Source organism: Grammomys surdaster, unplaced genomic scaffold (assembly GCF_004785775.1).
Source record: "Grammomys surdaster isolate TR1022 unplaced genomic scaffold, NIH_TR_1.0 126546, whole genome shotgun sequence".
NCBI lineage: Eukaryota > Metazoa > Chordata > Mammalia > Rodentia > Muridae > Grammomys > Grammomys surdaster.
In genome coordinates, this window is record NW_021621338.1 from 13,195,399 (window position 1) to 13,211,637 (window position 16,239).

The window sequence follows — 16,239 nt, forward strand, 5'->3', positions numbered from 1 at the left end:
CATATTCCACAACACAAGATGCCAGTAGACTCACCAACCTTCAATTACACTCAATTTCTCTACATGTCAGTGGCAAAGTACATTAAAAATTAGAAGTAAGTTCTATTGTTTTTGCCTTCTATTACTTCTTGCATTGTTGTTCAAAATTATCTTTCACCATTCCATTGCATTTATGGTTACAATTATGCAATGGCTTCACAATCAATGCCTGTTTCTTCTAATGCTACTCCTCAGGAAACTTCACTACAGAAACTGTGAGCTTCCTTTGTGTATCTCTTCACATAAATGTCTCATGTTGGGTCTCCCCACTATCTCCTAACATAAGAGTATAAATACAGAGACACTATCTTGGAATTGTTCGTTGATGTTACACTATAGCTGTTTTTCACACCTTTCTTCTCCCAAATATATTTATATTATTTGAACAAAGAAACTATGTTTGATTCTTGGTTCTTCACTCAGTAAAGTTAATAGCCAACAACTGTGTGTGCTTTGTAAACCAAACAGTAGAATATCAAATATGTATACTAAAGAATGAATGAATTAGGGACAGGGGATCCATTCAGATGGTAGAGTACTTGCCTCCCATTCATGGAGCCCTGGCTCAATCTGTGGCAGCTCATAGCAGCAAGTGTGGTAGCCCACACCTGTAATTTAGAGGTGTAGGTAGGAGGATAAGAAGTTCAACATTATTCTTAGGTATATAACAAGTTCTAGGCCCTTTTGGTACATGAATCAAACTAGTTAAACAGCTCACCTGTGATGTCAGGAAAACTAATATAGAGATGTTTTGTTTTGCTTTTGATAAAGTCAATAGTAAGCTCATCTTATCTAAAATGGGAGGGCACTTTTGCATACAAATTAGCACACATTTCTTTCTGTATCTTATTGAGATTTATTACTGTTGGGGATATAATAGACATTCAAGCAGAAATTTAAGAGTATTATTTCACTGTAGATTACAGTAACAAGTATTGGTTTAAAAACATGCTAATGAATTTTTATTTGCACATCCATTCTATAAACTGTTCTGAGACCGAGGCAGACAAGATGGTGGGACAATGTGCTTTCAAAAGTGCTTCCACTCTGCTACTAGTGGGTTTAAATGAAGATAGCAATGCAAATAGAAATCTGATTTTCTCTACTCAAATTACAGAAGTATAATTATAATGTGTGGCCAGGGACCAGGAAGACATACTGAGCTTTTCGTTAAGAGTTAAGAAGTCACAGGATTTGGACATGAAGAAACAGGATACCGTCTCCCAACCAAGCCAGATCTTGAATTCTTAAGAATACGAAGCCACTGTTGTAACCAACTAAAAGAGCAATTTTTTCACATCAACCCGAATCACGTCAGTTATAAACTCCTAATTTCCTTTATAAGACAAAAACTCAAGATCAGAAATGTAAGCCACAGTAAAGGCTGTAAAATGATTCAGTTTCTTTTGAAGTTTAGTAAACATTCATAATGACGGTTATGATCCCAAATAATTGTCTGCATGCAAAGCTGTCCTTCAAAGTACTCTGATCTTAGCATCTTTTCTTTCAGTGTACTGAAAGAATCGAAATGTCTTTACATTTTAGAGAGTGGGAGGTGGAGGACTTAAAGAATTCAGTAGGAAACGTCAGCTGTGGACTCTGTGGTGAGATCGCAGGGTTAAGCTGAGGTGTCATAAAGGAAGAAGGAGATCGTCATACAAGTCACAATTATGTAGCTGTGAGCAGGCCCAACGCTGCATAACATCTGGCATAGAATCACATTATGTTCTCTCTTCAGTTTATTTTAAATATCACTAATGTTACCTAAATGGACAATTATGGTTGTGGTGGCGCACACCTGTAAATCTCAGCTTTTGGTAGGTCGAGGTGAGGCTGGCATGAGTTCTGGGCTACAGAGCAAATTCCATGCCAGTCTGGGGTACAGTATAACACCTCAGACAAACACCTCAACGTCTCAAACATATCGCTCCCAACTAATTCTTTAAAGCTGAGCCACAGGAATTGTACAGCCTTGAAGCTAAGAATTCCTACAGACTTCGGGTCAATGTATTTGTAAGAGCCAGCGCCCAGGAGCTTAACTGAATTAGCCTCCACTGTATACCTCTCCCGCACACCTTTCTCAAACTTCTCCATTTGACCTAAAGGGCTGTGGGAGGGTGCTGACTCAAACTTCCAACTGCAGCCTTGTGAGGAGCAGCTATGAAGAGTGCTGCACTCAGAACCAAGATGACTTCTCCTGCGTGGTTTCCTTCAAAACTCTTAAGGCGTCAGGTTGAATGAAGTAAAAGCCAGAAATTAACACAAAGTTCGTATCTTAAACTACAAATGTGTCAACCATCAAACTCGGCGTGAACATTTAACCGGCACTCGGGCTGAGTCACAGCGCCTGGATCCTGCAGCGAGATGGGACACCACAGCTGTCAAAGGCAGTGACAGCCCCAGCGAGCCCTCGTCGCCCAGCCCGCCCCGCCTCAGGCCCGAGTGCCGGCGGCCCCGCCCGCCTGCGGCCCTCAGGCTCCAGGGCCCCGGCTGCACCTCAGGATGTTGTCGGCGTAGGTGAGCAGCAGCTTGGAGGCCTCCAGAAAGGTCTCCGGGGTGTTCTGGCATAGCTCGGCCACGGCCGGGGACGCAGAGCTCGACGAGCTGCCCAGTGTGGCCGACGCCATGGCTGCGCCGCGGCCTTCGCCACCTCGCGCACCGCGACCTGCACTGAGCAGGCGCTGAGGAGCGCCTCGGCCGCCGCAGAGGCCTGAGGCCAGAGGGCGGGGCGAGGCGCCGAGGGGCGGGGCCTTCCGGGCGGGGCTAGGGGCGGGGCGAGCCGCCTAAAGTCCGGTTGTGAACGTTGTCGTATGGCTTGCCAGTGGAGGAGAGAGTTTTGGTGGCTGCTTTTGTGGGGTAGGAACCCACAGATAATTGTACAGCCTTCTTTTTACGGTAGATAATTATCGTTTGTGGAAGAAAAGACTCCAGAAGAAAGAGCAAGTTTTTGTTTTGTCTTTTGGGGGGGAGGGGTTATGGGGAAAGGGGGAGTGACTATGGTCTGTGGCCTAGGCTTGGCTCACTCTTGAATTCGCTGCTGTCCTGCCCTTTGATTACTGGTGTCCAGCTTCAAAAACAGAAGCATAGGTCAGAACTCTGCTGGGTTTCTGATTCGAGTATTTTCCGAATTCTATTGATGAACATCACCTCAGTCGTTGCTCACAAGGTATGATTCTGCTGTAAGGAGCATTTTTAAGCAGCATATTGTACCCTATTAATGCGTTGGGGACTCAGTTTATCCTGTGGTCACCCACATAAAACCCATATTAGATAATAGAATATAATGAGGAACAAACAAGAAAATAAAGTTTATATACACTTTGTATCTTTCGACTCATACTGTCATATCGCTTACCAGTATCTTAATTTATCTTAGAAAATGAATCACTAATCTCTTTAGTCCTGCCGATGCCTCACCACACTCTTGTCACTGGCATCAACCCTGGGAAGTGGCTCCAGTGCTGAGCCACATACTCAGCCCTCACTACTTCGTTTTCTTCTTCAAGAGAGGGTTTCTCTGCATAGCTCTGGATAAACTGGAACTCAAGTTGTAGATCAGGCTGGCCTTGAACTCAGATCTGGCTGACCTTTGCCTCCTGAGTACTGGGATTAAAAGCTTATCCACCACCCCCTGGCTTGATTGTTAGCTTTTAGTGTTGAAATGTCACTAAGGTTGCACTTGACCTTGATTCTCAGTCAGACCTGGAGTTTTCCATACTCCACTCTCCTTGAGTAGCTGGAGTTACTTGTACGAACCACTAGACTTGGCTAGCAGGTATTTCTTGGCTTTGCGTTGTAAAGATACTGACTTATGTGACCTCTTTTGACACTGTATTATCTGTTGCTTATTATCTGTTGCCTTTAAATGTTTCTGGGCAATTTCTTCTGAAATTTTTCTAGAACTTCTAAATACTCATTTGTCAAATATACCTATATTTTTAGCATTTAGGTTTGTGGACCAACTTCAAGAATATTGTTTTCAGCTACACGTGTTGGCAAATCCCTAAACTTGGAAGGTAGAGGCAGGAGGATCAAAAGGTAAAGGTTAACCTTGGTTTCATAGTGAGGCTGAGGCCAGGCTGGGCTATACCAGACCCTGTCAACATACACAATATATACACACACATATACAGACAACTCTATCACTAACACCACCACCAAAGACATGAAACCAGGAGGGAAATGAGGGAAAAGGTGGATAAAAGGGAGGGCAAAAGTGATGGAACAGAGATAATGGACTGTGGCCAAAGAACATTGTGTATCTATGAGACTGTGAAAGAATAACTCTTAAAACGAGAGAATATTATGTTCAACAAAGAGTATGTTATTAGCTGTTGCTTAAATTTTTCAGTGGCTAACTACTAGCAGTTTTTTTTTTCTGGCTCATAACAAAGTAATAAATAGGTTTGTGGCCCAATTTCAAGTGCTCTGTCCCCAGCTATTTGCTGTGAGTGCTGACTGATCCTTTTAATCCCAGTATGTAAAAGGTACAGGCAGGCCTGGTGATGCAGCCTTGTTGGAAAAAGTACATCACTGGAGGCAGGTTTTGAGATTATATGCTCCTGCCGGGTTACTCCCTCCGCTCATGCTTGTGGTAAAGGATGTGAGTGTTCAATTTCCTGCTCTGGGTGCCATGCCTGTTGCTATGCTGTTCTGTCATCATGGACTCTAACCTTTGGAACCATAAGCCAATGTAAACAGTTTTATAAGCTGCCTTGGTTGTGGTGTTTTATCTTAGCAATAGAAAATCTTAGCATCAACAGAAACTAATACTAAGAGAATGGGATACTGCTGTGATGAAAAAACTTGTGGTTTTTTGGGCATGATATTGTGGAAGTATTTTGGAAGACTTGGGCTAGAAAACAAGATAAATTGTACTGTCTGTAGAGAAAAGGAGCTCTAGGGAGCTTAACATTACAGCCGAGGCATGTGCTGGAGAGAGGAAGTTTCACACAGCTGAGAAGTTTGCCCTGTACTGGAACAAAGGAAAAGGGTACAATCTAGGCAAGACCTCACCCAGCAAAACTTCCAGCTTGTACAACAGCCTAAAGCATTTTCTGATCCCAGAAAGTAACTGAATAAAAGTATTGCTGCTAATGTGATCCAAGTGACCCCATTCCTAGCTGGCAGCCACACTTGGCTGTGTTGTTCTCACAGTGTCAGCTTTAGACTTGAAGGTACAAGAATGAGGGGGTCACAGATCCTACCTCTGTGGCTTCTGAGAGCCTCTGAGGCCAGGCAACATGTAGTAGGAAATTCCCTGGAAGATCATGAGAAAGTAAGAGTCGTGACAGACCATTGTGTGGAGCTGTGAAAGGAAAGCTTGGGCTCCAGTGCAGACCACAAGATGTTGAAGATGTCAACACTATGAGAAATCTGCCAAGGAAGATTGTATAGGGAGAGTAGGACCAGCTTGAGAGAGAGGGGGCAGAGAGACGGGGGGGGGGGGCCGAGAGAGAGAGAGACAGAGAGGCTACTGACTGGAAAGCTCTAGGGGTGGAGCCCTTTACAGAAAACATGGAGCTACAGGATTTGGTGTTTTGTCCTGCTAGGTTCTGGTCCTAGTGTGGTCCAGTATGTTCTTATTATGCCCCACTTGGACATTTTGGGATGGTAATCTGTGTCATATATTGGAAATATGTAATTTGCCTTTTGACTTTACAGAAGGTAGCATTCTGAGATGCTTTGCATCTTAGAAGAGACTTTGGGCTTTTAAACAGTGTGAAGACTGTGAAAGCCTACAGGGACTTTTGAAGTTTCACTAAATTCATTTTACACTATATGGCCAGGAGTCTATGATGGCAAGGGAGTGGGATGTGGTAGTTTGAATGAAAAATGTTCCCCACAGGCTCTAGTCAGTGGTCCAGTTTGGGGACATTTAGGTGGTACAGTCTTGCTGGAAGAAGTACGTCACTGAAAGTAGTAGAGAAAACAACTTTCTGTTTGCTCTCTTGGCTTCCTGCTCGTGGTAAAGAATGTGAGCTTTCAGCTTCCTCCTCTAGCTACCATGCTTGCTGTCTGCCATCAGGCTGTTCTCACAACTATAGACACTAACCCTCTGGAAATATAAGCCCTTTGCCTCTGAGCCACTTCTCCCACCTCTCATTTTTATTTTTAAGTGTGTGTGTGTTTGTGTGTGTGTGTGTGTAGCACATGCATATTCATGCCCTTGTCATGGCATTTGGAGATCAGAGGACAATTTCTGGGAGTTGGCTTTTTCCTTCCACTGTTAAGAGTTCTGGAAATGGTTGTGACCCTATCCCTCAATGGCTGAGTGGTGGTGGTGGTGGTGACATACACCTTTAGTCCCAGCCCTTGGGAGGCAGGGGAAGATGGATCTCTGTAAGATTGAGGCCAGCCTGGTCTACAGAGTAAGTTCCAGGACAGCCAAGGCTACACAGTAAAACCCTGTCTTGAAATAACAAAACCAAATCAAACAAAACAACAACAAAAACTCAAACCCAAAGTAAGCAAAACACAAAAAACAAACAAGCAAGCAAGCAATCAAACACACAGACACACACAGAAAGAGAGATTTGTAGAATGGAATTTAGGCTATCAAGCCTAGTGTTTTGTCCATATGTACTCCTGCCTGTTGAAATGCCTGCTTCTACCCAGTTACTAGACATGCATTCACTCAGTTCACAGATTGAAGTCTAGGTCCACGTCTTTGAATCATTTCGTGACTTAATGAGATAGCAGTGACCTCACTCTCCTTTGTGTTACAATATTACAAACAGTTCAACTTGTTGGATAGAAAGTTTACCTGAGAACTGTATTTGGAAATAAAACACTGAACCAGAGAAATTCTAAGAGAAGGCTATGATAAGCAGAACCAAGTTGAAGATTTGTGTTCATGAATACACCATATTTTAGCAAACAATATAGTACTAATTCACATACAGCTCTTATGATTTTATAAACTTTTTACCCCTCTCCAGATTGAAGTAAAATGATAACAGAGAGAAATAGAAATATAAATTAATTACAGTCTTGTTTTATGTATGTGCATTGTTTTGAGAACTCTTTCCCTGGGAAGATGTAAGTAAACACTCAGCCTCTTTATAAAGCACCAACAATAAACAAAGCAAAATTCCCCAAGTCTGACTTAGAGTACACCTAAGGTTTATTCAGCTTACCTTCAGGGCATGGGTGAGGGGTTGCTTACAGTAGTGTGGGAGACCCCAAGGCATCTGCACCACCAGAAGGTTTCACTGCAGCATGGATAATGGCATGACTTCTCCGTGGCTGAATTGACAGAGTTCCCCTCTCAGCTAACCTTCCATAGTCTACATACCCCAGCACTTTTTTGAGATCTGAGGCTGCCTGCAATTGGAGCAGTATTGCCAAAAGGTAAAGGAGGGAGTAACACTATTTTCACTGCAGGGAGATGATACTAAGCAAGTGGAGAGCCACTGGATCAAGAACAGGTTGGGTTTTCCTAAGCATTTTAGACAAAGTAGACTTCCAAATAAATCATATCCAGGACTAATGAGGAAATAGCTAAACTTACCTCAGATTCTTCTCTACAGTTAGAAAGCTAGCATACATGGCAACAACGGCCTCAAGAGGTATCACCCACAAGAAAGCATATACACATGACTACAAGATTCAGGTGGAGATAGCACAGTTGATCCTTTATCTGAAGAAGAAAGCAAAGCTCACACGTGGGACAGACTTGAACAGTTAATAAATAACCCCTTGCTGTGTTGCTACTTATCCATTACAGATTCAGTTATCTCTGAGCAAATAAGTTAAACTTTTCATAAGCTCAGAAATTTCCACTTCAGATATTGGGCATATTCCGTTCACTTCCTGTTACGAGTCAACCATTGAAAGTTTTATTTTTTACAGAAGTAGTTGTTTGCTGTGGTAAATAAGGGTAAGGAAAAATGGAGTCGAGGCTACAATAACCACTGCAGATCACTATTGACTTTAGATTGTGTTTTAAAAGTCTTCAGGTTGGTAACCCAGGCTGGCTTTGCACTTGCTACACAGCTGAGGACTGATCCTCTGCCTCCCTAGTGCTGAAATTACAGGCAATACCATTATCCAATTTCTTTGCAAACCTTTAAAAGTGGACGCTATATTCTGTTTTGTAACTAAATGTTTCCTAACAAATTCTCAACGTCTTTGCACATTTCGAAATATTCAGCCATAGTATTGTTTCCATTGTCTGTGTGGCATTTAGACGTTTCCCCAAACGACTCGGTTTCATGGTGAGTGGCATTCTAAGGAGTTCTAGGAGTACTTTCTACAGAGATACCAGGGAGGGGTGACTTCGAGGCTACAGCTATACGTCCTCCCCGGAATGTGCTTGGGAAATGACAGCCACCCTTCTCTGGCAACACCGGAGTATCTGGGCATTATCGCTGTGTGCTAAGGTGAGGCTTCCCAAACAATCAAAACAGGTTCAGGAGCTAGAGCGGCGTACTCACAACCCCGGAACCTAGCGGAAGTCCTGCCCCACGCGTCTGACCTCTGACACCAGACGCCAGTCTCCGGGTGGAAACGCTGCGCTGCGGGCGAGTGTGCGCATGTGCACTCGGTGAGCACCTGCAAAGATTTGTTTCAGGTAGAGGCTGCGGTACGTTCTGGCGGCGAGTGCACCCGGGTTGTAGGGTAGGGGTGGAGGGCGTGGCGTGGCTGTGGAGCCCTGAGAGCTCCTAACGCTGACCTCGGGAAGTAACACCCGGCCTTCATTACACGGCAGCGATTGGCTGTGGCGGGGTCGCCGGAAAGGCTAGCTGCCTTACACGGAAGTAGATAAAAGTGCAGTTCACAGAATGGACCCGAAGCGGCCTCCTGTGCATTGATCTTAGAAATACCACACTGTACAGTAATCTTCGGTGAGCCTGAAGAAGGATGCCCCCTGCAGGGTGGGGTGGCGTTGTAAAACCCAGTGAGCTAGTTGACAGTCTGAGGAACCTCATAGATTAGAAATAAAAGTTAAGTTCAAGCTTGGGTTGCATTTCTCTGTGACTTTTAGCACATGATCACAAGCACACCTAGGCTGAGTGTAAGATCCTTTGGTTGTTTAAACGACACTTGCTGTCTCTTGTGGTTTGTTCCAGGAATGTGTTTCTGATCTTCTGAGTTCCAACCATGTTGCCAAAGTGCTTGCAACATATTCTAAAAGCCACACGTTCCCATCCATATCCAGCGTCATATTGTTGGTTAACAAGCAAACACAAGTATTATGGAACTGTGCCAGCAGCCATGTTGCGAAGGCGAGTTGTCATCACAGGCATTGGACTAGTGACACCACTTGGTGTTGGGACTCAACTTGTTTGGGATCGGCTCCTCAGAGGAGAAAGTGGAATTGTTTCTGTAGTTGGTGATGAGTACAAGAGTATCCCTTGCAGTGTAGCTGCTTACGTACCAAGAGGTTCAGATGAAGGTCAGTTTAATGAACAAAACTTTGTGTCCAGATCAGATGCCAAGTCCATGTCCTCTCCCACCATCATGGCCATCGGGGCAGCAGAGTTAGCCCTGAAAGACTCCGGCTGGCATCCGAAACTAGAAGCAGATCAGGTGGCTACTGGCGTTGCCATTGGCATGGGCATGGTTCCTCTTGAAGCTGTTTCTGAAACTGCTTTGATGTTTCAGACCAAAGGTTATAATAAAGTCAGCCCATTCTTTGTCCCTAAGATTCTGATCAATATGGCTGCAGGCCAGGTCAGCATTCGATACAAACTCAAGGGCCCCAATCACTCAGTGTCCACAGCCTGCACCACTGGTGCACATGCTGTGGGAGACTCCTTTAGATTTATAGCCCATGGCGATGCAGATGTGATGGTGGCTGGGGGCACAGACTCTTGCATTAGTCCATTATCTCTCGCTGGGTTTTCCAGAGCCCGGGCTCTGAGCACAAACCCAGATCCTAAGCTGGCCTGCCGACCATTTCATCCAGAGAGAGATGGTTTTGTCATGGGTGAGGGAGCTGCTGTGCTGGTGCTGGAAGAACATGAGCATGCTGTTCAGAGAGGTGCCCGGATCTATGCTGAAGTTCTGGGTTATGGACTCTCAGGTGATGCTGGTCACATAACTGCCCCGGATCCTGAAGGAGAAGGTGCTTTAAGGTAAAGACTGGTTGTTCTGTTCAAAATATTTTTTCCTTTTAAGATACTGTATTAAGGCACTATTGGAACTTCAAATTAAAAAAAAAATTCCTGATCTTGGTGTATAGTATATATTCTTCTATCTTAGACCAAAGTTGGTGTTTTTTTAATTCCTTGCTTGAAATGATTGAAAACATTTGAAAATCTTTAAACAAAAATTCAATGGACTTTAGTTAAAGCCAGTAGAGTTGTGTCTTTGCTAGCTTCCTATGCCCCACCTTCTGTGTGGTAATCATGAGTGTGCTCCCTTCCTCAGCCACCCTCTGAACATTTATCAGACCTGGAGAATAGAGGCAGACCTGCTAGATGTTTCTAAGTGAATTCTGATCTTTTCAAAGCTGCATTTCTTGGCCCCGAATCATCCAGGGGTCTTGCTAACATGCCAGTTCTGACTGCAGGTCTAGATTGACACTTAAGAGTCTACGTTTCTAACTAGCTCCAGTCTAAAGACCACACTTTGAAAAAAAAAAAGGTTCTTGATTATATATTACTATCCAAGCTTAAACTGTATTATGTTTTATCCAATTAAATCAGCCAGAAGTTTAGCAAGCTTTCCTATAAATGGACAAATACTAGCTACTTTTAGCTTTGTGGATCATAGGGTCTCTGATATAACACTCAGAAGGGGCTCACCCAGTGGACCTGGAAACCTTATTTTACACAAACTACTCAGGTGAACAAACTTCATTTGATAATTTTCTTCTCTTATCAGATGCATGGCTGCTGCTGTAAAAGATGCAGGTGTATCACCTGAACAGATATCCTATGTCAACGCACATGCCACCTCCACGCCACTGGGTGACGCTGCTGAGAACAAAGCCATCAAGAGGCTCTTTAGGGACCACGCTTGTACCCTTGCTGTATCCTCCACAAAGGGAGCCACTGGCCATCTTCTGGGGGCTGCAGGGGCGGTTGAGGCAGCCTTTACTGCATTGGCTTGTTACCATCAGAAACTACCACCAACTTTAAACCTGAATTGTACAGAGCCAGAATTTGATCTCAATTATGTTCCACTGGAGGCACAGGAATGGAAAACTGAGGGCCGATGTATTGGACTCACCAATTCCTTTGGGTTTGGTGGTACTAATGCAACACTTTGTATTGCTGGCATGTAAACATTGTCTTTTAATGGTCATAAATGTATAAATAGTATGTGCATATATGTTTTATATCAATACCCAGGTGACTTTAGCACAATTGCTATTTGTATAGTTCTTTGCTAAGAAACAGGCTGCCCAGTATTTGTAGGTATTTTACAACATCTTGGTGTCTCCTGTGAGATTTCAGTGGCAACTAGTGACAACCAGAAGTGTCTCCAGTGGACAGAATAACCTGCATGCAGAACTATTGATTTATGTCTTTCTGATGCACTATTTTATCAATCCCTGTCCTTTTCAGATATTTAGAGACTAGCTCCTCTTGGCAAGGCTGTGCTGCTGCATAGTGTAACTCTAGGGTACCACTGTCCTACAGCACATAGACAAGAATACAGTATAAGTAGGAGTGTGCATATCAGTCAGTATCCTCTGAAGACAGCTGTCAGCCAGAGGTAACCTATTCACCACTGACCCATGTAGATGTCCTTAGTGGAATCTCCCTAAGCTCCCAAGCTTTCGTTTCTCTGAAGGAGGAAGTGAAACTGGTTTGGCATTTTTTCTTGTCGTCCCTTCCCCTCCTCTCCTCTTCCCTCCCTCCTCTTCTTCCTCCTCCTCCTCTTCTTCTTTTTGTTTGTTTGTTTGTTTTGTTTTGTTTTGTTTTGTTTTCCTTCTTTGAGTTAGGGTTACTCAGGCAGCCCTGGCTGTCTTGGAATTCACTCTGTAAACCATGACTGACCTTGAACTCAACAGAGATCTGCCTGCCTCTGCCTCCCAAGTGCTGGGATTAAAGGTGTACACCACCATGACCTGGCTGCTTTGGCGTTTCTCATTCTGGAAATATTTGTGCTGTGGTGAATGGGCATAAAGATCTTTTGAAAAACTCCTGGTACATTAGGCCACCTCCCCTCAGTCCACCTCTAGCTTTGTGATTGTGACAATGTTCTCCAAGCTTCCACACTGCCAGGGTAGCAAGTTCTTCAGAGGTGACAGCCAGCCAGGGAAGCATTTGGTGCACAGGGCTTTTATCTCTTTTCCAAGTAAGTGCTTTCATTTCCATGTAGACCCTCAGGTCCACAGTGATACAGAGCTTCAGCCAGGTGCCTACATTTCCTCCGCTCAGTAACACCTTTAATGGCTTTCTGTTCCTGTAACTGTTTCAATGGCTTTCTGTCCCTGTACTGTTTGATGATTTTTATTTTGATTCCATGAGTCATCTCCCAGTCAAACTACCTTTTAGCCTTTGCTTTCCTAGTGGAACACATACACACACACACACACACACAGAGAGAGAGAGAGAGGAGAGAGAGAGAGAGAGAGAGAGAGAGAGAGAGAGAGAGAGAGAGAGAGAGAGAGAGAGGGAGAAAGAGAGAATAAATGGCTAGATGGCTTAGATGGCTAGATGCCTTTCTGTAGAATGAGGAACAGTCCCACATTTTACTTAAAACTTGGTCTTGTTTCAATTTTTTTGGGGGGGAGATTTTGTAAAAATAATGTGTCTGAGTGTTTTACCTGAGGTCAGAACATGGTATCAGATCTCCCCGGAACTGGAGTCATTAATGACTGTGAACTACCCTGTTGGTGCTTAGAACCAAGCCCAAGTCTCTGCAAGAGCAGCAAGTCTTTTACCTGCTGAGTCATCTCTCCAGCCTCTTGTCCTTGTTTTTTAAAATCTGTGTTGGAGTGGGACATGTCTGGGTGCATGTGCCGTAGTGGCGGTCAGATGACAACTTTGTGAAGTTGGTTTTCTCCTCCCACTTTTATGTGAGTCCCAGGGATCAAACTCAGATCCTTAGGCTTTCATTGCAAGCACTTAACCTGCTGGCCCATTTTGGTGAGCAGATTGTCAGTTAAAAATAAAGGGGGAGGAGGTGTCTCACTTTGCATTACAAGCTGGCCCAAAATCTTCTGTGTAGCTCTGACTGTCCCCAAACCTGTCATGAAGAACAAGCAGCTTATGAACTCCCAAGCGCAGGCATCAGAAGTTTGTGGCACTACACTTGGATTAGTTTTAACCAGCTATCTATGTTGACTGACTGGTTCTCCCTCCTAAGGCTTGAACATTGTAATTGGTATCAACTTTCATTAACATATAATGCTCAGCTGGAAACTTATTGAGTACTTTATGTTGTCACCAGTGAAAAAGTATGCATAAAAGAAGATTCAAAGGAAGCTGAATACATGGGTCAACAAATTCAGATCAAAGGAAAGATGAGAAGAAAGGGTGTTCCAGTCTGAGGGGATTCAATGTAGAAAGTTCTAGAAGTTAGAACACTTGCACTAAACAAATCCAATATACTCTGAGGTGGGAGTTTGAGAGAGAATGCTGCAAGATCTACTAGATGTTGGATCACAAAGAACCCTACAAGTTTTCAGGAAGTGAGGGTAGTAAACTGTGTTTAAGATTTGAGATGGTAAGATGGCTTTGTAATATGTCCATTTGGGGGGGGGGTGTTAACTGTTTCCCAGTAGTCACTTTCCATTTTACTTAGGGTTGGTCATAAAAGATTCCTTATGAGTGATATAAAATGTGTTACTGAATCTTAATGTGAGTCAGTAGGTGAGCCTGCAACTGCTTTTTCTTTTGAATTATGAAACCTTCTGCAGAGGTATGCCTTTGGCTCCATGGCACAGAATGACCCTAGCTCGCTCTTGCCCATGCCATCAAAATAAAAAACAGGAACTTGTCAAATTTTCAGTTCCTTCTTGTGTTTATGGGTTCTGGTTGGCTATTGGAACTTTACAGTTGACTTCTGTTCCCTGCACCTGCTCTGTGTTTCAAACCCCAGCACTAGAAGGCAGCCACTGGTCACAACAGCACTTCAGATGACACTAGTCCTCTTACTTGTCTAATGCCTGATCCAAGCAACAAGCACTTACCTCTGTGTTACTGGCTTTGTTTTTCCAGCTGAACCTTAACTGATACATGGGAAGGGGAAAGGATGTTATAGGAGTGCCATTACCAGTTTATTTTAAAAATCTCACTGGCTTTAGAGATAGGTAACAGACCCCAGAAAAGCTTGAGTCCTTTAAGGGATTAGAATCAGAAGGGTATTGGAACGATAAGTAGGATGTGTGTAGCGGTAGTTAGGTAAACCACTTTGTGCTCCCAGCCTGCCAGAGCCCTCTGGATTTGCGAATGAAAGACACACACACACACACACACACACACACACACACACACACACACACAAACACCTGTTGACTAGCTCAAAAGCTGGGCAGTTCTAATCCTTCCCACTACTAGCAAATACTCACCTCCTGTACTTCTGAGTTAACATCTCTTAAAATCTATATTTCATCTCTGCTACCCCAAACACAATTGGGGAAGTGGCCCATGTGGCCCTGTGACCACTTTTCCTGATTCTCACATGTCAGCCAGCCTTTAGGTGTGGTCTTTCTTCTTCCCACTCATGGTGATCTCTGCCTTCTTCCTCTCTCCCAATCTCTAGCTGGAGCAAATCTAAAGGTCCTGCCTCAGTCTACCTGCCCAGTCATTGTCCATTGGCTCTTTATTGATCGATCAAAAACCAATTAGGAATAAGAAGTGTTCAGTGTTCGGACACAGATTCCAGATCTTGGGGGCCAGATTAATCCAAAGCATTTGAACCAATTCGCAACAGATGTGTTGACTCATTTGTCTTCCAAAATATAAAATCAGTTATGCTGTTTAAACCAACTCTGAGACATTGATGTACATTCCATTTTTAGCACAGTTCAATGAGTATTGATAAACATGCATGCATATTTGTAAATACTGCTTCAGTCAAAATGAACAGTTTTATCACATCTAAAATTGCTTTGTGACCTGTTACAAGAGGATATCCCAGAGTTTCTTTTATGCCATGCCTACACTACAAGAACAGAAAAGCCCTGTCTTTGTTCAAAATTGACCAACACTAAATTAGAAGAGGAAGATGTCTCAAGTCCCATAAAATATCTAGCCCTTGAGGGGTTAGGATAGATTCAGGTTCCTGAATCTATCCTTTGCTTTCCTTCTCTGTGTGGCTGCTGTGTGTACAAGCATTTCTTTACCCCTAACAAAAGCCTTTCTTCACCAGTTGATTCTGTCAGTTGTGTTTGAGATTCTCCCTTCTGCTATGCATCATACACAAAAGTTTTCCTTTTAATTCTTTAACTGGTGGAGAATCTGAACCCAATCAAAACCCCTAGATGGTAATGCCAGTCACCCTCAGCCATCATCTTGGTAGGCTTGGGTGGTCTTCCAGGTGTCCAATCCCAAGATTTCATTCCTGAGCAATGTGAGCCATTAGTGTTTGTCATCTGTTTCATACATAAGTGTGAGGGCCAGAGTTTAGATTCCCAGCATCCATGTAAATGCCAGGCAACTGTTGCCTGCCTGTAATTTGAGCATATGTTGACAAACACTTCAGTTTGAAACTCTTCCTATTTAGTTCTAAGTCTCTGTTGGTCACAGGTACTGGACCTTTGTGACAGTTCGGAGGCTCTGCCTTGTGTATGTGTCATAAGACACTAGAATTCAGACTTGAGGGAATTCCACACACTTTGCAAGTAGGCCACTTGAATATTGTTGTGTCAATTTCTGCCACTTTGGTTAGCCAGATGCATCTTGAGTGTGCTTTGGACTAGCTAGAAACTAAGACTTGTTCATGTAAATTGGGAGCCATTTGCATCTGTGTTATGCAGGTGCTTCTGGGGAGTGAGTATACATGTGACTTAGAAGGCTTCACTCTTAATGTGGTTCCTACATGTCCACTCATGCCTCTAGTTGAAATATTCCTCTCCTGTTCCAGTCCATACTTCCTAGACTACTAACCAAATACCAGGCCTTCTTTATATATATTTTCAGTTTGGAGCTGCTGCTACCAAAGGGTTAAATGAGAAATGTGCCTCATAAGCCCATATATTTGGACACCTGGTCTCCAGCTGTTGGTGCTGTTTGAGCTATGAAAACTTTAGGAGGGATAGCCTTGCTGGAGGGAGCATGTCATTGGGAGTGGGCT

At 43.6% G+C, this 16,239-nt stretch overlaps 2 protein-coding genes across 6 annotated transcripts in view; one reads left to right on the forward strand and one right to left on the reverse strand.

Annotated features, from left to right (window-relative positions):
* Nucleotides 1-7,615, reverse strand: part of Ngly1 (N-glycanase 1) — a 62,981-nt gene extending 55,366 nt beyond the window's left edge. Inside the window, exon 1 of one of the 3 annotated variants that reach the window (XM_028760536.1) lies at nucleotides 7,553-7,615. In XM_028760536.1, the coding sequence (XP_028616369.1) occupies nucleotides 7,553-7,590 (38 nt within the window). In that variant the 5' untranslated portion in view covers nucleotides 7,591-7,615. Of the gene's footprint in view, nucleotides 1-2,535; nucleotides 2,714-7,178; nucleotides 7,335-7,552 lie in introns of those variants that run through there. The other 2 variants (XM_028760535.1, XM_028760537.1) reach the window with 2 other exon arrangements.
* On the forward strand, nucleotides 3,064-11,318 carry Oxsm (3-oxoacyl-ACP synthase, mitochondrial). 3 transcript variants are annotated; one of them, XM_028760539.1, is made up of 4 exons: nucleotides 3,064-3,205; nucleotides 8,451-8,614; nucleotides 9,114-10,121; nucleotides 10,873-11,318. In XM_028760539.1, exons 3-4 carry the CDS (start codon nucleotides 9,145-9,147, stop codon nucleotides 11,273-11,275), a joined length of 1,380 nt encoding a protein of 459 aa, XP_028616372.1. In that variant the 5' UTR covers nucleotides 3,064-3,205; nucleotides 8,451-8,614; nucleotides 9,114-9,144; the 3' UTR covers nucleotides 11,276-11,318. The 3 variants fall into 3 exon arrangements, with proteins under 3 accessions (XP_028616372.1, XP_028616371.1, XP_028616373.1); XM_028760538.1 differs by lacking the exon at nucleotides 3,064-3,205 and having other exon boundaries at nucleotides 8,520-8,626; XM_028760540.1 differs by lacking the exons at nucleotides 3,064-3,205; nucleotides 8,451-8,614 and adding an exon at nucleotides 8,789-8,888.
* The last annotated feature ends 4,921 nt before the right edge of the window (nucleotides 11,319-16,239 follow it).

Coding starts and splice junctions, on each gene's coding strand:
- Oxsm (XM_028760539.1), top strand. CDS start 9,145: ATGTTGCCAAAGTGCTTGCAACATATTCTAAAAGCCACACGTTCCCAT. Junction 10,122..10,872: donor GAAGGAGAAGGTGCTTTAAG/GTAAAGACTGGT, acceptor TTCTCTTATCAG/ATGCATGGCTGCTGCTGTAA.